The 21,910-nt window shown below is 36.6% G+C and overlaps 1 protein-coding gene across 18 annotated transcripts in view; it reads left to right on the top strand.

Moving 5' to 3' along the window:
• Positions 1-4,318: 4,318 nt before the first annotated feature.
• LOC129732735 (uncharacterized) overlaps positions 4,319-21,910 on the top strand; it is a 123,989-nt gene continuing 106,397 nt past the window's right edge. For 4 of the 18 annotated variants that reach the window (XR_008729330.1, XR_008729331.1, XM_055693878.1 and 1 more), the window contains exons 1-3: positions 4,319-4,440; positions 4,492-5,388; positions 5,516-5,923. Coding sequence is in view for 10 of the 18 variants with exons in the window: in XM_055693878.1 (XP_055549853.1) it covers positions 4,420-4,440; positions 4,492-5,388; positions 5,516-5,923 (1,326 nt within the window). In the remaining 8 variants the exon portion in view is untranslated. Of the gene's footprint in view, positions 4,441-4,491; positions 5,389-5,515; positions 5,924-8,727; positions 9,828-9,883; positions 10,437-11,083; positions 11,474-13,521; positions 14,904-21,910 lie in introns of those variants that run through there. The other 14 variants (XR_008729332.1, XM_055693881.1, XM_055693883.1 and 11 more) reach the window with 14 other exon arrangements.

Consider the following 21,910-nt stretch of genomic DNA (forward strand, 5'->3'; position numbering starts at 1 on the left):
AAAAATTATTTTGAAATAACAGATCTCAACGTTTCATGCATTTTGCAAAATGCATCTAGACAGTTTTATGTGCATTTTTTTCATTGGTCACTCTGAGGCTCTTCTTCCCAAAGTCCGCTTGAAGTTTTGCCTGAGGACATTTTTCTAGAAGACAAAAACTCTATGCCCCAACTCTTGAATTCATCCCACGCATTTCATTGGCATCCTGATACAGTAGCACTGCAAGCTCGAGAGAAGGTTGACAGAGAAAGATGCAGAAGGAAGCAAAAAAGCGCGAGAAGGCAAAGATTGTCAACGATTTGGAGATAAAGAGGGCGAAAATTGTGCAGCAGATCACCATGAAGGTACTTGCTAAAGTCGACAAACAGCTAAACACGATGAAGGAGGAATGTTTTTCATAGTTTTGTAACACTATTTTTGCAAGGCACAAATAAGCATGTGAAAATTGATTTTTTTCTCATATGTTTTAAAAATAAAACACCGGGAAATTTCACTAAATATCATCGGGAAAATCGGGAAATTGAAAATTGATATTGAGTGGTTCGCGAATTCAGTGATTCGCGAAAATACAGCAAAACTATTTGCTGAACAGAAAACAGTAAATGAATGGTTGCTGGAATCCAGCAAAAGAATTGATATGTCAAAAAATTTACGTCAAGCTGTCATTAGTAAAATGCGCCAAATCGCTGTGCAGCTGGTACGGGATCATCGCTAAGCTCCTGATAGCGAATATGGGACCATAGCTAAGTCCTTGTTGGGCTAGATGAACTTAAAAGTTGAAATGATAATCATACATCTCTAGTTCAACAGTAATTTGCATATGATCCGATGGGCGGATGGAATCTGGTGCCTGACGGAAACATGGTTCCCTTGAATTAACTGGTTAACCAGCAAATTGATTTATGCTTTGCTGAATGAACAGCAAATTGTCATAGCTGACAACCAGCAAGTTGTATTTTGAAGTAGAATACTTCTCTCAGGAAGTTCGGCTACATATGGATGTGAAATGAAAATCTAAAACCGAAAAAAGTGAAAAACATGTCCAATTTCAAATGCTAATAAATCGGTTAGTAGTCGATGGATTTCCTTCGTTCTTGCAGCAATAGATTTAAAAATCTTTTAAGATTCTTCCCAAAAGAAGATAATTGTAATTTTATTATTCACACTATTGTACTATTGAAAATAATCAAGCCTTGTCAAAACGAAAATTTCGATCTCTGATTGGTCGTTATATGATTGCTTCCCAAGCACGGTCGACAGAATCATATACCTTGCAATTTTAAACATGCTATTTGGCCTATAAAAGATGGCCTGTTTCAGCCGAAGCTGCTCATAATAGTTCTAGACATCGACAACAGCAATCGTCCTCCCTTAGCAGCAGCACTTGCAGTGCAGTGGATACCAGCGATGGCGGAAAGCGGCCACAGCTGTGGCGTAGCAATGGATAGCGCACTATTTGCAGCGGATCCCAGCAACGATAGCAGCTCGGCCAGCTGATGCAGAGACAGTGGATACCAATGGCAGCGTATAGCGGCCACAACTGTGCAGCGGATCTCAGCATCGATAGCGGCTGATGCAGTGAGGCACTTTAGTGAAATTCAGTCTCTGTGCGATAGTGGGCACTAGTAAATACATTCAATGAAAAGTTGACTCATTATGACAACACGTGAGCCGTCTAGTTTTGAGTGTTATATCAACATATCACTGTTTACTTCATCACAACGAATACTTTGTACGCACTGTCAGTGATAACGCAAAGATGTAATCGGCATCTTATCCGATACTAAATTAAACAACAAATTGTCCTTCTCAGGATGAAATAAAAACCTGATGTCAAAGCGTTAATGTTTTCTCTGGAGTTAATTTACATTTTTAAATTTGTAAAAGTTATAAATTTTACTTTATTTCCGTGTCTCAGAACGTACTGAACTATCTTTTCCTTCAGTCATGAGTAATACATCCGAAAAAATTTCATCTCAAAATTTAAAAATTGTCAAGCCCCAACCATGACAAGCAACTTACTATATTATTGAAAATGGTCAATCCTTGTTGAAGCGCAAAATTCGAATGATCTGATTAGTCAACGTTTAGAAAAAATGACTGACACGCAAGCAGCCGGGTTATCTTTCTTGTAAAAGTATTCTACTTCAACCTTGCGGTCGTGGCTTTGCACACAACCCTCCTGTTTTTGTTTTACCGAACATGCAGCAAACGACCTGTCACTTTTATGCAATTGAGCATTACTGAATAATTAGCAAATTTCATTTTGCTGAACAGATTGCTGGAAGCACAGCACACCAAAAATCAGCAAAATTTTGGTGGTTTCCAGCAATGAAAATTTGATGTGCCGACTTTTTGTTTTTAAGTTTAGTAAAGCGGGCAATGTATGTAGTTTCGCGGGAATGCGAAGATGAACGGGAATAGAAGGTGTGACTAGAATTAGAAAAAATTTTCCCTCGTCCAGACGGGACATAAGTCATTATACATAGTGTGCGTAAAGAGACCACTCTCTCAGTTGACAGAAATAAACTTCCACAGGGCAGTGTGTGCAGTTTCATCGCGGCGTGCTGAGATGCGGGAACACAATAGTAGAGGGTGATTCGACATTGCATTGGTCTTAGGAAGAGTTACCCTTACCCAGTAGTTTAATTGGCCAAAACACCTTGCCGGAGACAACGGAGATTGCGGGTTCGTGTCCCGTCTGGACGAGGGAAAATTTTTTCTAATTCTAGTCACACCTTCTATTCCCGTTCATCTTCGCATTCCCGCGAAACTACATACATTGCCCGCTTTACTAAACTTAAAATGTAAGTCAATATCACAAAAAATGAAATTAGTTCGTAAAGCGACTTTTTGTTGTTTTTCTGGTATCTATCCGCATTCTCTAGAGCAGCATGAATCAAATGGCTTCACAAACAAATACATACAGGTAATGCAGAAATTCTGAGCTTTGGCAAACAAATGAATTAAACAACTTATAGCTTCAAGATTTGTATTCACTGGTCCAATGGGCTGTGAAGCTCCCGTCTTATTTGTATAAATTATTGACACACTTCCATATTAATTGATGAGGAAGTTGATGACATAAAAAAGTTAGATATGTCAGCGAAAATAGCGAAGATAGTGAAGTCTACCGCTGATTTTTTCTAACTAAGAAATATTGCAATTTTTTTTTCACTTGTACTCTAACTTGTGTCGACGGAAAGCATGAGTTAGTTTCCGCTTGCAAATATTCGATCTGAGCAGTATAACCAGAAAACTTATATTTGTTTTTAAAATACAGTCAAATTTCGCTCGTTGGACTATGTTTAGTTGGGCTACGTTTTAGTTGGGCTCCCGCTCGTTGGGTTATAGCCCAACTAAATCGAAGCCAAACATCATTTCTGATAACGTTGAATTTCGTTTGAGGGGTTTGTGGATGCATTTTAACGCAGAAAGTAGAATTAATTGAAATAAAAACAAATGAAGCTGAGTATAAATGTAAACAAACAATATTTTAATCAATTGTCAGAGAAACAATATAAGTTTTGTGCCTTAATAATGCAACGTAGAGCTATGCCTATTTTTGAAAGTATTTGAGAACACGTTATTATTGAGCACTCCTTTTTGGCTTTAAATGTGTGGCTTAAGTAAAACAAATTTCGAATTTGGCCCTATGGTGCGTTTGGCTCAGATTTTGACAGTTCGTTTGGCTCACAACATTCTCTCTATCTATTTCTCCATCTAAAGCCTGTAGTACACTTTTTGTCTAATGGTCAAATTTTTGACGTTCTGACATAATGGTCAAATTTATTTGACATCATGGTTGTTGTTTGCCCGTGTTTGCCTCATGTTAAAATTGGAGAGTGACAAATAATTATCTTCGACCAAATTTTTATCTGTCAAAAAGTGCCAAATATTTGACGCTTGGTCAAAGAGTGTAATACAGGCTTAAGTTTTGCTAGTGCAAATAGACTTGTGCGATACTTATACTGACATGGCAGCTCTTCAGTGGTTCCAGCTCGTATCAACTAGCTGGCATCTCCATCCGATTTGCTTTGCTTTATCGCAGCCAACATCGCAGCGGTTCTACGATGTGTGGGCTCCACTGACGCTGACAGACAGCATAACATAGCGTATCAAAAGTGGCGGTGATCTCGTGTACACATTGAGATGTTAGCCCTTGTAACATGTCAGCTAGCTGGTCCGTATGCATAAAAGAATATCGATACAAATATCGCGGTTTTCAGTATCGATACGGTCGAGTATCGGACGCTTGTGTATCGATCCAAAAAATCGAAATATCGTCTCAAAAGTATCGATATTTCCGATACCGATACAAAATCGCCCATTGCTAAAAAAACAAACTGCGGATATGAGACACAGGCTCTCAGCCATTCATCAAACCAGAAAAAAAAAACAAATTCAAAATCAATATAAATGGATGGCCTACCTTGTGAAGTGAGTCAATAATTATCTTGTCATTTGATATTGCACTTCTTTTATTTTCAGATTCTAGAACATGTTTATTGTTTTTTGAATTTCTGTGACTATCTTCGTGCAACGGAGGTATGCTGTTTATGGAAGAACATATTCGCTTCAAAAATATCAAGAAATGGCAATCTAATTATCTCGTATCACATGTTGAAAGCGCGAAACAAGAGTCTTTATACAATATTTGAACTATTTTCGAAAAATAGCAGAATTTATCAAAACATTGTGTTTGAAGGCATAGACTTTCTAAGCTTTGATCGAAAAACAGAAATACAATTCAAAGTATTTTTAGCCAATGTAGGATGGAATTCGAAGTTCCTAATTTTACAGGACTGTATTTTGACAACATTCGAATTATGCCAAATATGTAAATTAATGAAAGAACTAGAGTTTCTCGAAATTTCTAGTTGTAGAATTCATTATAATGTGATGTTAGTGCCTGATTTGAAACTAAACTTTACCACTTTAAAACTAATTAACATTCGAAACCTTAAAACAGAAAATGAAGAAATAATAGATCTACTCACTGAAGGTAATTCGGCTGTTATTGAACTAATTATCAACGACAGTTACATAGACGATAGGACAAAAATAATGCTGAGTATGAAGCGCTTGAAACGTCTGTCCTGCACATTTTATCAAAGCGTGTCAGTCCAGAATATATTAAGCAGGCCTGAAGTGGTTCTTCATTCTTTACAATTACAACGGAAGCCATCCGACCTGCTCCATCCAGATATTATTTCTAATATAATACAAAATCAATGCAACCTGCGAGAGTTTTGCATCAATACACCTCTCACAGCAGAACTGCTCACCGAAATTTCAAGAAATTTAGTTTACTTAGAAAAGTTGTCAATCACGATCCATGATTCAATTTCTCCTGTATGTTCAACAACAACTTGGCCGAACCTGCGGGTAAGTATATTTTGAAATATCGTATGTAGTATGTACATTAGTTTTTAATTTAAATCATGTTATTTGCTATCAGTCTAAATGTATTTTTTATTTACTAAATTTCATGAAAACGATATTCTATCTACAGGTACTCCAAATGTCCTGCCGTACAATGCATTTTATTGATGTGATATTAAACTCTATGATATTTGAGAAGCTAACAGAACTTCAATTATACACAGAACGATTTTCTAAAAATACAATGAAAATTATATATGCAAAATGTTCTGGTTTGAAAACCCTCACCTTGTCAGCATTATCTATGATGCGTTGCCAAGAAACTCTCGGAACGATTGGATGCAAACTACTGAACATAGAAACAATCGATATACACTGCAGCTCACAGACAGACTTTGCCGCTTTTTTAAAATCAGCCGAAACTTTGAGACATTTGAGAAGCTTGCATTTATTTTACTGTGAAAAAATTACAGATCATACAATCGCTTCAATTTGTATGCCTTATTTGTCTTCATTCAAACTCAGTCACAATCGACAGGTAAGTTGAGATTAGTACATATACATTTTTTTGTATTCCAGCAAGTTTTTTGTACTCCATTTTTTATCTTATTTAACACTATGTGGCTTATAGTTGAATAGCCGTACAAGGTTTATTTAAGGGGGGACCCTACCCTGGAAGGTCGAAAAATAATGAATTTCCGTGATTTGTTTTCGAATCTTTGAAGTATAGTGAAGTGTTCGGGTATTTTCGTTATTCATTGAGGTATATTTGAAGATATATTTTGTATATCGTGAATGCAAATATAGTAAGTATTACGCTGTTGGCAGCTGACAACGTGGATGCTCTGTTTAAATTAGGACCTAACTGGTGGTAAGTTTTTTTCGTGAAAAATTATGGTTTAAAAATCATAAAAAATTGTAAAACTCAGATATCGAAAAACGGCTAAGTAACAAGTTAGATAATCCATTTTTACATGCTAGAACAAAATTTCAGCCAAACCGGCTCAGTAATGTTGAGAAAAACGTACTACCAGTTGGAAAAACAAAAACGCTGCCAACATTGTAATACTTACTATTAGGGCTCCTGATTCCTGCATTGAATCTTCATTTGCTTTGTGAACCGTTCGCTGTGGATAGGGATGGGCGATACTTGTATCGATGCCAACGGTATCGATACATGGATCCAAAGTATCGAGAATTCTGACATCGATACTCGCTGCTAGCGATGAGTAGCGGTATCGATACTTTGCCAACGATACATTGAAACGATACCGATGCCTTCTATTGGGGATAGACGATACCAGTATCGATACCAACGGTATCGATACTTCGGCTAAAAGCATCGAGTATTTCGGCATCGATACTTTCTATAGAGTTCTCCAGGCGCGTGTGTATTAGTGCGATGTATTCGATTTTTCTTTGTTAGCTGTAAGAATTTTTTGTCACCTGTGAGAACTATCATCTGAAAGAGAGGATAAAAAACTACCGAGTTTGATTCACACTCTCACAAATTTTAATATACAGTGTAAAGCGGGCCGTGTCGTAGTGTTCGTGTGTTTTCGCTTGGAGAACTCTATACCGATACCACGATACTTGGTATCGTTTTGTGCAAAAGTATTCGAATACTCAGGTATCGATACTTCAGACAGTATCGCCCGTCCCTAGCTGTGGACTAATGTCAATGTAACACGAACACATAAGGCCGTATGAATAAAAGTAGGGATGGGAAATATCGACTTAAACGGCTATCGATAATTATCGATAAATTCTCCGATACCATCGATAACTATCGATAGTTCTCGATAGTTTGACAGCTAGAACCAGATGAAGAAAAACAACAAAGTGTTGCTCCTGTTGTGGACAGGAACAATATTTAAAAGTTTATTCGCACACATCATTCGCATTTGAGCGAAATCTCGTCGTTGTCCGTATAAGGTAGAGTGAGCGAAAATGAGTATCCCTCAATTTTCTAACAATTTTGAAGAGGATTTGATGTGAGAGCGAACAGTCATCGAATTCTCTTTAAACAAAGGCACGGCCAATATATTTTTTCAGTTCTGGCATCATTGTGGAGTATAAATGTCAATGCGAGGAAAATATCAATAACTATCGATAACGCGGAAAGCTTAACGATTCTATCGATAGCCGGCAACTATCGATACTATCGATAATTATCGATAGGTTTCCCATCCCTAAATGAAAGAAGTTACTCTGCTTCTCCCGTAAGATTTGCACGGGATGAGTAAAGCAAACGCTTTTATTCATACGGCTTATAGAGGGTGATTTTTTTGCTATTATTTTAATGCAATATGGCGTCATTTATTCCTTTATTCAGTAAACTTTAAAACCATGACTTTTCTCAACCACAGTGCAGTTTTAATATTAAGATATATTACCGTGTAAATGGTGTTATCAGAATTATCACAATAATTATTGTCATTACTAGCAAATTTTGTCGTGTCTTGCGGTGTCAGTGGTACCGCTATAAAAATTTGGTAACGCGATTTTTATATCGGATTTGACGTTTATAGCATAGCCCTGGGTTTTTCGTGTATTCAGATTTGACACTTCACGCGGGAATTCTGACAGCTGTCAAAGTCTAATGTACTCATACTCAGTTTGGTTTGCCATTTCACTATGAACAGACTTACGCCTAAACAACGCTTACAAATGTAGAGCAACATGTCAAAAGGATCTATCTGCTTTGATCGATTTTTTGATCGATCGGTTTCTTTCAACCGCCACGGCTTATTAAACACGTTTCATGATATGTCCTTTACACCATTTGATAGCGGAGGATCTAATCTAGCTTTTTAAATAAAAACCACGTTGGGAATAGCTACTATAGCTGAACTATTAAATAAATGAAAAGTCAATCAAGAAAATCTATGAAAGTAGATAGGCCCTTTTGACATGTTGCGCTACAAATACATAATCGAATTTTGTTACCAAAATTCGTCCTCTGTGGAAAATGTTTTTCGCGCGTTACGACCATTTTATGGTCGTCATAATCGACCTACTGAGCAAGCTATTCAAGCTATTGTGACGAAATTTCAAACCAGTTTTACTCTGTTGGACATAAACCCACCAACAATCAATTCGACGCCGTTCGCAGCAATTGGGATTGTGTTATTCGACTACATAGAAGCGAAAGGATTTTGATGTAAATCCTTACAAAATACAGCTCGTACAAGAATTGAAGCCGAACGACTTGCCGCAGCGTCGAATTTTTGGTGAATGGGCCTTAGAACAGCTTGCCGAAAATCCACTTTTTACCGAAAAATTGTGTTCAGTGAGGAAGCTCATTTCTGAATAAATGTAATGGGTATGTTAATAAGCAAAATTGTCGCATTTGGATCGAAGAGCAACCAGAATCTCAAATGCACCCAGAAAAATGCACGGTTTGGTGCGGTTGACACGCTGGAGGCATCATTGGTCCGCACTTCTTCAAAGCAAAGTTGCTGATTATCACAATCATTCATAATTCATCATCGTCGCTGCTCACTAGTGACTTGGTACTAAAGCTGCAGCCTATCGCATTATCAAGTGCGAATAACAGTGCGTAATGAACTGTTTTGGTGTATTCTATCCTTTACTTCTTCTCCTGCTATTGTATCTCACTGAGTTACCACATTCGGCCACCCGAAAAAAAGTTACTCACCATCAATTCGACTTACAGCCAGCGTTGCCAGGTCATTTTTTCAAAAATCTGGAAACGGTAAAATAAAAATCTGGAAAAAATCTGGCAGTCATTTCGTGGGGTGAAAGGTTAATTTTTCGAATAAAAGTTTTGGGGTACGCAAAATTTCGCGCCAAAATTGAAGTGATGACCTTTTTGCGGAACAGAGAAAATAAAATCTGGATAAAATCTGGATCATCCATGAAAAATCTGGATAATTGGACATCAAAGCTGTCTACCTGGATACATGTTCAAAAATCTTGATAATCCAGCTAAATCTGGATACCTGGCAACGCTGGTTGGATTGCATCTCGCATCGCAGTGACGCAGCAGCGATGATGCGGTGCGGTGATGATGGGAGGGAGAGTAAGAAGTTCGGATGGTATTTTTTCAGCAGGTTTTCTATAGCAGCCAAACAGATACCAAAATGTGCTATGTTTGTTACCGAGAAATCATACGTTTGTTGTATTGCGTTGCGATTTCGTCAATGACATTACTCACTAGTTTTTGTTATGATTAGTGAATGGAATATTTTCCCCATACTAATTTGGGTAGTAACGTTATGGAAGAGTGAGAGGGGATGGAGTTTTGAAAATCTTTGAATAATGCTTGACTTGCTTTTGAACTGGTTTTGGATGCATTATTGCAGATTTTGATACTGCATTTTCACGTTTCAGTGCTGCGATTTTCAGGTTTTAGTGCTGTATGCCAATTGTGTTGAACCGAATATATTTGTACAGAAGTACAGAAATAACACCGAGAGGTAAAATAAGGCTTCTTTAGCAAAATCTTTAGCAAAAATTTGTAGAGGTTTGTAGAATTATCATTCGTATTAAACATATGCTGGCAACGACATTTTTATTATCACTGGACTTGTTTATTCATACTAAATTCAACAAGGAACTTGGAATATAAGCATAACAACTCAGATCTTTTTTTCCCTTCCTTTTAAATTTTCTATATTTCTGAGTACAAATGACATAAAGTATTTACAGATCAAATTTGTAACGGCTGATTTAACAAACATATTTACCCTAGTAAAAATGTTATGTAACTTAAATCCAAACAAAATATGGCAAGTGTTTTTTACGTCTAATGCCTGATTAATACCTGATAAAATCTGCAATATTTTGCAAATCATTAAAACTTTTTCTATCTTTCACAACAGTTCGAAAAACATAGAGGAGAAACAATTGGTATGATAAAAAGCTCATCGAAGCTTTTTTCCTGATTGGTCTGATTTCAATTAGTCGAATGTTCGCGGAATACCAGTTCAAGAAAAACTAGTTAGGGCCAACAATAGTGGTCTTGAAAGGCTTCGCGCTCATTCCACAGCCCTCCGACCGAAAAGCATTGCCACAACGATTATAAGGTTAGTTTCAGAGCTATATGCTCTGTACTGAAAACAGTTACAGTTTGAACCTTTGTTTTTATTTGTTTTGTAAATATTCGAACTGTTATTAAAATGTGTATACACTTGTAACAGTAAGGAAAAAATTCTTAATACATATTTAGAAGAAATTCGTTTTGTAAGTTCTCCGTACGTCACAATTGAATCAGTTGTAACACACCCTGTTGACACAGTGCGGTTCGGTGGTTCGATTTTGGTAACATATTTATTTGCTTTCATTGACCACAGGGGGTTTGTTTCTGAAAAGTTGGTTGGGTTTGTAACGACAGATGTTGTTTGGCCATAATGGGTCAAGTAGGAGAAACATGCTGTTAGTGATAAATCAAACGGGCCCGTAACATCAAAATTGCACAAAAGCTTGAAAACTCCGAAATTCAAAGAGTAGTAAATCTAGAATTTGTTTATATTAAAATGTTAATCTGACTTAACACCAACTAATTATATGTAAGGAATTACCCATCGTGAAAAAGTTGAAGAGGTTGTTTATTAGACACGACCGTAGAGTTAACCTAGAATACGACAGCCTGTCTTAAGTCAATGTATTTCTTGCAATAGGTTTGGGAATACACTCAATGGGGTTAATCAATTTAATGGTCTCTCTGTTCCAGATGACGTTTACCTCTACAGACGGCACCGGTAACGACAAAGAACAACAGCAGAAGCTATGTGCAGCTAAGCAGTTTCACTTGACGCCATATCCAAAACAAGAATGAAATTGTATTGTTTTGTGGCTGTCTTTTGTATCAAGTTGCACTGAGAAAGCTTAATTTAGGCAGTGGCTACGATGAGGGCCAATAGTGCATCCCCGGTAACCTAGGTTTAATACGAACAATTTCCTGCAGTTTGCAGTAGCGTAGATAATTTTAAAACTGATCGCTGCAAATAGTAGGACTTGAGCGAAAAATTATGTGATTCAGGTTCACTGGCGCGCAAACATTCTTCAAATAAATGTTAAAATACACTCAGTAAACTTTGAGGCTTAGCTTAAGTCAAAAGAGGTTAATAATGTTTGTCAATGCCATTTATTGACAACTGAATATTGTTTTTTGACATGGCAAATTTTTGATTTAGTTCTGAATGATTTACTGTGTAAAATCAACATGAGATGATTTATTTGAAACTAAATATGATAATTTTCATCGCTATACTGCTAGTCACGCACGCTATATAGCTAGCCACGCACGCTGTAGATATGCACACACGCTATATAGCTAGCCACGCACGCTATAAACATGCACAGACATGCTATAGACATGCACAGACACGCTATAGACAAGCACAGAAACTATATAACCATGCACACGCAAGCCACGCACGCTATAGACATGCACGCGCTATATAGCTAGCCACGCACGCTAGCGACACACGCTATAAATATTCACACACGTTAGATATGTGCACACACCCTATATATACACCCTGGAAGATGGTGGCTTCTCAAACCACCTGGCGGTGCGAGTCTCATTTAATTTCTGGCTGTATTCACCCAACGATATCTGAATTGAATTACCACTGGTGGGGTCCAACTCAGATCAAAAGGGAGCCGAACTGAAAAAGTTAGGTTCTGCAGCTAACCACTACCGCCGCCGCTGCTGCTCCACGCCGCGTTTGCCCACTGCCATCGCTGCTACTGTCCGCCGCTGCTGCCTGCTGCTAGTAAACTGAGATTGCTTGAGGAGAAGCAGTCTCTTATATAGCCCAACGAGTGCATTCCTGGCTAACTAGGTACTCCATTCTGTCGTCCTTTTTAGGGAAAGGCAGCAAGCAACCAATCAAAGGTCGACATTTACGTTTCGACAAGGTTCAACAATTTGCAATAGTACAATAGTTCGAACAGTCAGATTACAATTTTCTGCATTTGGACGGTTGCTTAAATGATTTTCCAATCGATTGCTGCAAAAATGACGGAAATCGGTTGAAAACTGACTGAGTTTAGAACGTTTGAAATTGGACAATTTTCGTGACGCTCTCCATGTTTTCGGTTTTCGAAATTGGATCCCTGTATTGAAGTTGAACCCCTATATATGTTGCCGTAAGACGTATTCTACGTCAAAAAAATCAATTTGGTCAATGATCAAGGAACAACTTTATTTGAAATAAAAAAGTCTCTCTCTCCAGCTCGGGGAAAACTAATACACTGATCACCCGATTATATCTCACCCTGATGATTTTTGGCGTGATAAAATAGGGAAAGTGATAAAATCGGGAAATTTTTAAAATTTTATTTTTTTTATTGAAGATGTTAAATCAATAGCTAAATACGTAAAATCAGCGATTTTAATTTCTTTTGGAAAATTTATCTGTACAAACATATGAAAAAAGCTGCAGTTGTTTTTTCATAAATCGATATATCTGAATAATGACAAAAGATAAAGAAAAATTTTCAAGGGATGAATTTCACTTTTTGTTTTTGAAATTTTTTTGTCAGTACAGGATCTCAAAATGAATTCTTTACATATTTTTTATAAAAGCTCAGACAGTTTGAGCTTTTATAAAAAATATATAAAAAATTCAATTTGAGATCCTGTACAGAAAAAAAAATTTCAAAAACAAAAAGTGACAATAAAAAATCGATCATCACTATTTTTGTAAAACATTTTTTAGATAGATAATTCAGTTGCCAAAAACTTTTCTGAACAAACCTAAAAAAAATAGAAAACCTAAAAAAATCGATGTAAAGTTGCAAATAAATTACAATTAAGTTTTTTATTCGTTCAGGTTATTGTTTGAATTGGTAAAATGAATAACTTGCTTCTTTGTAGCGCAGTACCATAAGCAAAATATTAGATGTTCTCACAACACTAAACTTTGCCGAAGACAGCGTGCTGATATCTCTCACATATTGCAAACAGAAAAATCTTAAAATGTAAATAACGATTTTTAAGGCCTTCTCATAGAAAACTTTATGTTGCTTGCAATATGTAAGAGATAGAAACATGATGTCTTCTGTAAAGTTTCTTGTTTTGAGATCACCTAATACTTTGCCTAAGACACCAAGCGTCTATCTTTATCTAATGAAAAAGTAAATATTCTATCTCACTTTTAGGAGGATTGATCACCCAGCTTTCTACATCAAAAGATGCGTTTTTAAATACTTTGAAACTTCTCCGAACATATTATACGGTTATAATAAACATTTGTATCACTATTCAATTATTCGCACGATAACAGCAAAATGTAACATTGTGCATCGGTTGAATTTTTAATGTAAACTGCATCCACAACTGCACAGAATTATGAAAAATATCTTAAATATTGAAGCGTAACAGAAAATCAGTTCCCCCTGACATTTTTTTAATGAAATGTTTCATGATGATAAAATCGGGTGAAAAATGTGATAAAATCGGGGGCAGATAAAATCGGGTACAGATATAATCGGGTAATTACTGTGGTGTCAGAAGGATCGTAGCTCTAGCCCCGCAATTGTCCTGTACACTCAACAGTTGGCTGCGAAGTCTGTGTATAATAAACAGAAGTTCAAATTTCAAGACGGAATGTAGCACCAAGGCATTGCTTTACATTATCAATACACAAAATTTAAAATTGTTAAAAAAGTTGTTTAAGTTAATATTTCCGAAATCTCATTTTTTGTTATGAAAACACTATAAACGGTTTGCTAAATATTTGTTGTCTGATCATGGCAAACTGAGAGAAAAAGTTACGATGGCAGTTCGTAACGTTAATGAATTTTGGCCGATAGCTACAATTTTCCACCGTCGTGCATCGGAAATTGCCATTCTCCGCCACAAACATTTGCCGAACTTTTTCGGATACATTATTTTTTCTTAGCCCTTTGTCCATCTTGACGCCTTATACCGACAAAAGCTTCCAACCAACTAGCAATTTGCACTTGCGCTTGCACCTACCAGCTACCACAAAAAAAAAAACCCGTTGAGTTGAGTGAGAGTAGGAAAACACGAACTCTCTTTCTTGAAAAAAAATCCCCATCATTGAGTGAATATTTACGATCCAATTTCTCTTATTCATTACTTGTTCATAACGCGACTAACTTTATATTCTCAGCTGTGCACATAGAGAATAACATATATTGCGTGCTCCCACGATGAAAAGTACATCGTAAGAAGGAAGGCGGAGAGAGTGCACCAGTAACGATTTTTTTTATATGGTGCTCTTTTGTGATCTTCGTTATTCACCTACCATGGAGGTCTGTTTGCAAATGTGCGAAGAATAAGAATAACTCGCACACTGACGACGATGTCAACGCATCATAGGCTTGGTTTATACGTATTCATTAGTCGCTAGAAGCGATTTTTTTCCATCGGTGTTCTTGGCAGAATAAATTTTACGGAATATAGTTTAAGGAATTAGTTAAGATGTCCGCACGTATTGTTCGAGATGTTTGAAAAGGAAAAAATGACATTTTTTCAATGTATGTTTTTATTTTTATGTTTCTTGAAGTCAACTGGTTATAGGTTTCTGAAATTAAAAATGAATTTAACAAAACTGAAAGCATCGATAAGGCATCTATATTTCATTGCCCTGTGGCAGCAGCCTTTTCCCAAACAACATCCTTCATCTTTGTTTTTAACGCGCGGCAGTTCATCACTGCTAGACTCTTAAAAAAAAAAAACTACAACTACGCAGCACTGTTGGCTGAAGAAAGCTAATCGCTTCAGTTCACCCAAAACAAAAAGACCCGAAAAATATGACTGATGCAAATCGTACGAACGGTGCGAACGATGCAAATGAAGTGAATGATGCGAATCATCTGAATATTCAGAGTGATGAGATTACCACGGAAAAAAAACTTCTGTCTTCCCTATTGATCTGATCGGGTCCGAAGCGAAGACGATGCGGAGAGAAAAAAAACTTCTCATACGTGAGTCACTCACCATGGCACGGAACAATCAACGCGTTCGTTTCGCTTATGAGTGCATGCTCTGTTGCCACTAAACTGAGCACTTCTGGTTGCAGACAACGTATTTGAGTGTAATGAAGTGATAATCAGCAACACTGCTTCAAAGGTGATTAAAATCCAGCTAGCTGGCATCCCGCCATGTTTCGAGGACTAACATCTCAGCGTATGTGTAAACGAGATAGCATATCACCGCCATTTTTCATACGCATAACATAGCAACTGTCAATGGGGCCCGCAAATCGCGGATCCACTGCGATGTTAGCTGCGATGAAACAAATCAAATAAGATAGAGATGCCAGCTAGCTGTTAAAATCGCAACGTTACGGTCAATGGCACTCGCTATCGCGCGATGATTTCTATTTTTTTTTTTTGCCGGAAATGGAAGAGCTGGGTCTTGTTGACATGTGGTTTCAGCAAGACGAAGCAACGTGCCACACATCGCGCGAACCAATGGACATATTGCGGAATGAGTTCGGTGAGCAATTCATCTCACGAAATGGACCGGTGAATTGGCCGCCTAGATCATGCGATTTAACACCGCACAGATTATTTTTGTGGGGCTACGTTAAGTCTCTCGTCTATGCGGATAAGCCAACAACAATTCCAGCCTTGGAAGACAACATTACACGTTTTATTCGCGAGATATCAGCCGAAATGCTCGGAAAAGTGACCCAAAATTGGACTTTTCGTATGGACCATTTAAAACGTAGCCATGGCCAACATTTGAATGAAATTATCTTTAAAAAATAAATGGCATAAACCAATTTATCGGCTCACATAAAGATTTCATATAGTTTTGTAATTTTTATGCGTTTTTTTTTTTAAAGAAAAACCAAGTTCTTAAAACCCTTTACTTCATCGGGGGCGTACATGTGTTCGAATGAACTGAAACGATCGATTTGTGTCTTCCCCTTTTCCTGCTGTTTCTCATTATTTGCCGATTGGATACGGTTCAAAATCACATCGATGCAACTCAGTAAATATTTGTATCGGTTTACCGTGCCATTGATAGATTCATCATGGCAAATCAAACCGGGACGAAGACAAAATAGCATTCGCCTCTCTTACTTCTTAAGGGGGGATTTGTTAGTAGCTTAAGTATTTATGATAAATATTAGTAAATAATGAGTATGTGTGTCCAATCACAAATGGTGACTTCTCAACACTGTTAGAAATTTGTAATTTTAATTGTTAGGATTTGTTTGCTTTCGCAATAAGAACTTATCATTCGTAGGGATTTAAACCTACTTGTCAGAAAAGGGGAAGTAAACTTACAACTAACTTAATTGCTAACTTATTGGCTATAAAGAGAGCTTATCGTAGCAATTGAGGATTGCAACGATTTTTGTCGAAAATTGTTAATAATTTTATTTGACATAGCTTCTAATGGTTCAACACCAGTAAGTCTATGTAATTCGAGTGTACCAAACCAAGGAGGACGCTTCAAAATCATTTTCAGAATTTTATTCTGAATCCTTTGGAGCGTTTTCTTCCTTGTTGAACAGCAACTTGACCAGATCGGTACAGCATAAAGCATTGCTGGTCTAAAAATTTGTTTGTAAATCAAAAGTTTGTTCTTTAAACAAAGTTTAGAATTCCTGTTAATGAGAGGATATAAACATCTCGTATATTTGATGCACTTGGCTTGTATACTCTCAATGTGCTCTTTGAAAATAAGTTTTTTATCATAAATTAGTCCCAAGTACTTAACCTTGTCGGACCAACTTAAAATAACCCCATTCATCTTGACAACGTGATTATTGTTTGGCTTGAGGAAAGAAGCCCTAGGCTTATGCGGAAAAATTATCATTTGAGTTTTAGAAGCATTGGGAGAGATTTTCCACTTTTGCAAGTAGGAAGAAAAAATATCTAAACTTTTCTGCAATCGACTGCATATGACACGAAGACTTTTTCCTTTTACGGAAATGCTTGTGTCGTCGCAGAACAATGACTTTGTGCATCCTGGAGGCAAATCAGGAAGATCTGAAGTGAATATGTTGTACAGGACTGGACCCAAGACTGAACCTTGAGGTACACCTGCTCTGACAGGAAATCTATCAGATTTTGAATTCTGATAGACAACCTGCAGAGTTCGATCAGTAAGATAATTTTTTAAAATTTTGATTAGGAAAATTGGAAAATTGAAAGTTTGCAATTTCGCAATCAAACCTTTATGCCAAACACTGTCGAATGCTTTTTCTATGTCTAAAAGAGCAGCTCCAGTGGAATAACCTTCAGATTTGTTAGCTCGTATCATATTAGTAACTCTGAGCAATTGATGAGTTGTGGAATGCCCATGGCGAAATCCAAACTGTTCATTTGCAAAAATTGAATTTTCGTTGATGTGTGACATCATTCTGTTAAGAATAATTCTCTAGTAATTTTTGCATTTTCCATAATTTGGGAAAATATGCAATTTTGAAGCAGCAATTGAAAATTTTCACTAAAAATTCCATTGTGCTCTCAGGGAGATGTTTGATTAGTATATTAAAGATTCCATCGTCACCAGGTGCTTTCATATTTTTGAAATTTTTAATAATTGATTTAATCTCATTCAAGTTAGTTTCAATTATTTCTGCAGGTAAAAAATTCTGGGAAGTAATTAAATCAAATTGACGTGTGACTTCATTTTCAATTGGACTCACAAAATTCAAATTTGAGTTATGAACACTCTCAAACTCCTGAGCAAGTCTTTGAGCCTTTTGTTCATTGGATACAAGAAAACGTTCACCATCTTTTAAAACTGGAATAGGCTTTGAAGGTTTCTTAAGAATCTTCGACAGCTTCCAAAATGGTTTTGAATATGGTTTCAATTTTTCAACTTTAGTCTCAAAATTTTGATTTCTCAGAAGAGTAAATCTATGTTTAATCTCTTTCTGTAAATCTTTATAAATAGTTTTAAAAACAGGGTCACGAGAACGTTGATATTGACGTCTGCGGACATTTTTCAAACGAATTAGAAGTTAAAGATTTTCGTCAATTATTGATGAATCAAATTTCACTTGAGCCTTTGGAACAGAATAATTCCTGGCATCAACAATTGCACATTTTAATGCTTCCAAAGCGGAATCAATATTCACTTCGTTTTGCAAATCAAGCTCATTATTGAAATTTCTCTCAATATGAGTTTTGTATCTTTCCCAATTAGCCTTGTTATAATTAAAAACAGAGCTCATAGGGTTTAAAACTGATTCATGTGATAAAGAAAAAGTTATTGGAAGATGGTCAGAATCAAAGTCAGCATGTGTGATCAAATCACCACATACATGACTTTGATCTGTTAGCACCAAATCAATTGTTGAAGGGTTTCTTACAGAAGAAAAGCATGTAGGACTATTCGGAGACAAAATAGAATAGTATCCTGAAGAACAATCATTGAATAAAATTTTGCCATTGGAATTACTTTGAGAATTATTCCATGAACGATGTTTAGCGTTAAAATCGCCGATTATGAAAAATTTCGAACGATTTCTGGTGAGTTTTTGTAAATCACCTTTTAAATAATTTTTGAGCTCGCGTGTGCATTGAAATGGTAAATATGCTGCGGCAATAAATAAAATCCCAGGTTCAGTTTGAACTTCAATTCCCAAAGTTTTCAATAACTTTCGTCTCAAGATGGGGAAGAGCACGATGTTTGATTCGGCGATGAATAACAATTGCAACTCCACCGCCGGAACCCTGAATCCTATCATATCTATGAACCACGTAATTGGGATCATATTTTAATTTTATGTTAGGTTTCAAAAATGTTTCAGTAATAATTGCAATATGCACATTATTTACTGTTAAAAAATTAAAAAGCTCATTCTCATTGGCCTTCAATGAGCGAGCATTCCAATTTAATATTTTAATTGTTTTATTTAAAATCATTGCTAAATTTTAAATTAGAAACAATTTTAATAGTAAAATTTGTGCCTATTTGAATGGCTTCAAACATTGATTTTGCCTGCAACATGGCGTTCATAAGATCGAACATTGCCTGTTGCAAAAAAGAAAGTTTACCTGCCGTAATAGGCCCCAGGCAGTTGACATTAGAAAAATATTTTCGACAGCAATATTAGCTGGAGTAATAACTGTACAATTATTTTCTAGCGTGTTTTGCTTACCCATATTAACGGTCATTTTCGAACTACCAACACTAGGCGGTATAATGTTCGAACTACCTGTAACCTGTGCATAAGTTAAACGGGTATGCAAAGGAGTAGGTAAACTATGCGTCACTGGTACGCTTGGAGAATTTTGTTTTGAAGTTGGTTTTAATTGAGAAATTGAATTTTGTTTACCTTGCCTTGCCTTAACAATTGCTAAACGGACTGGGCATTGATAAAAATTTGACATATGGTTGCCGTTATAATTCGCACAGCGAAAATTTTTACTCTCTTTCACAGGACATGTGTCCTTTTTGTGAGAAGAGTCTCCACAATTAAGACATTTTTGGTCCATGTTACAGAATTTGGAACCATGGCCATAACGTTGGCAAGTACGGCATTGGGTGATATGCTTATCACCTCCGCCATACTTCCTATAAATTTCCCACTTTACACGCACATTATACAAAGCATGTGCTTTTTCAAAAAATTTTAAGTTGTTAACCTCATTGCGGTTAAAATGAATTAAATAATTAACAAGGGAAATTCCAGTTCTCTGACTGTTTTCGCCTCGTGATTTTTGTTTCATTAGAATTACTTGGGTAGGGGCTATGCCAAGTAATTCTGTTAAAGTAAGTTTGATCTCATCAACGGTTTGATCGTTGGTGAGACCTTTCAAGACAACCTTGAACGGCTTGGCGTTCTTGGTGTCACATGTAAAAAATTTGTACATCTTGTCAGTTAAATACTGAACAAGACGATCACGACCCTTTACTGATTCGGCTAATAAGCGGCATTCACCTCTACGGCCAATTTGATAGGTAACTTTAACGTCAGAAACAAACGTTGAAAGTTCCTTTTTGAATATATTAAATTCAGAAGAAATAGTTACCACAATAGATGGAACTTTCTCCTTTTTTAAAGATTTTATATTTTGTATAGTTTCATTATTGGTAACTTCCATTTCACCAGCTTCTTGCTCAGGCAAAATATCAAATGGATTGTCACTACAGACACTCGAAGTGTCAGAAAGAGATGCCTCTCTTTTCCTCCCCGCAGCGATGCGAGGTTTCTTTTTCCGTCCAGCCATTTCAGGTGATACGAAAAAAGTTAAAACAAATGTTAAATTCATAAGTAGGTAGTCTTGAGAAAGACTGATGGGAAATAACTTTCAGGTAGTCTTTAAAAGACACACTGACAAAACACAAACTTTGAAGCTATAGGCAGTCAAAGACCTGTCCACAAGCAACCGGAAAAACGTCTGATCTGTAGGACAGTTCAAGACGCACTGAGCATTCGCCTCGAATCGTTCACTGAAGAGTTACATACCAGAATTTCTGAGCTTGTTCATACATTTGCTGGTGCTATGAGACAATAGGCCATATGAGTTAGGCCGAAAAGATACTGGCGCGTCCTGCGCTGCGGAGACGGTTCGCCTTACCGTAGGTTAGCTTACATTAACCTGAGGCAGGGCTCTACTTAGGGCTGTACATTAGCCTACGGCGCTAGTATGTTCACGGCCTAATTCGCCTTGGCTTAATTCGCCTCTGCAAATACTACGAGACAAGCAGGACAAACTTTTTTGTTCATACGGCCGGGATGAAGAAAGTTATTATTTTTGTATCTACGTCGTGAAGATTCAATGTAATAGCGAGCATATTTACATTTGATGCAAAGACAATTAAAGTACATATTAATTTTACCACAGTTGAGCAAAAAATATTTCAACGTTCAATACTTTTATTGCTAAAAAGTAGCGAACAGACAGGCAGATTTTCACAATAATTATGAATTGCATGATTACGAATTTGTAAATATGTCCGCCATTTTGTATGTTTCTTTTGTCGATATTATTTTTCTTAATTCTAACGTTACGTTTAAATAAATACAAATGATTGTTTCTTTGTATCGCTTGAACATCTCAAAAAAATAAATAAAAGAAAACCCTTTCTCAAAAGGAACAATCTTTTCTATTCATTTAAACGGAACAATTTGATACCCTCTACACAGACAAAGAGACGTACCACGAGATTAGTTTTCGTGGATCAAAATAACGGTCAATTCAAATAAGTTTCTGATGTGCCTTTTCCTTTGAACTCAGTTGACAGTATTCGAGAACCGTGCTGCCAAAAACAGCAGAAAAACTAAAAGTGTATCTTTCGCGGAATATGTCCAATAGGTGTCGCACAGGTTAGTCGAAACCACAATTTTTTTAGACTATTGTATGCAGTGGTACGTCTGTTTGTCTATGCCCTCTACCTGTATCTTCTTGGGGACTGTTTCCGCGTCCTGGCCTAACAAGAGCCAACTAGATAAGCTACGGATCAAAGCAAATGACTAAGGCCGTGGACATACTGGAGCGGCCCGTGCTGCGAAGACGGATATATATATATATATATATATATATATATATATATATATATATATATATATATATATATATATATATATATATATATATATATATA

This window comes from Wyeomyia smithii, chromosome 3, assembly GCF_029784165.1.
Source record: "Wyeomyia smithii strain HCP4-BCI-WySm-NY-G18 chromosome 3, ASM2978416v1, whole genome shotgun sequence".
In the NCBI taxonomy this organism is placed as follows: Eukaryota; Metazoa; Arthropoda; class Insecta; order Diptera; family Culicidae; genus Wyeomyia; species Wyeomyia smithii.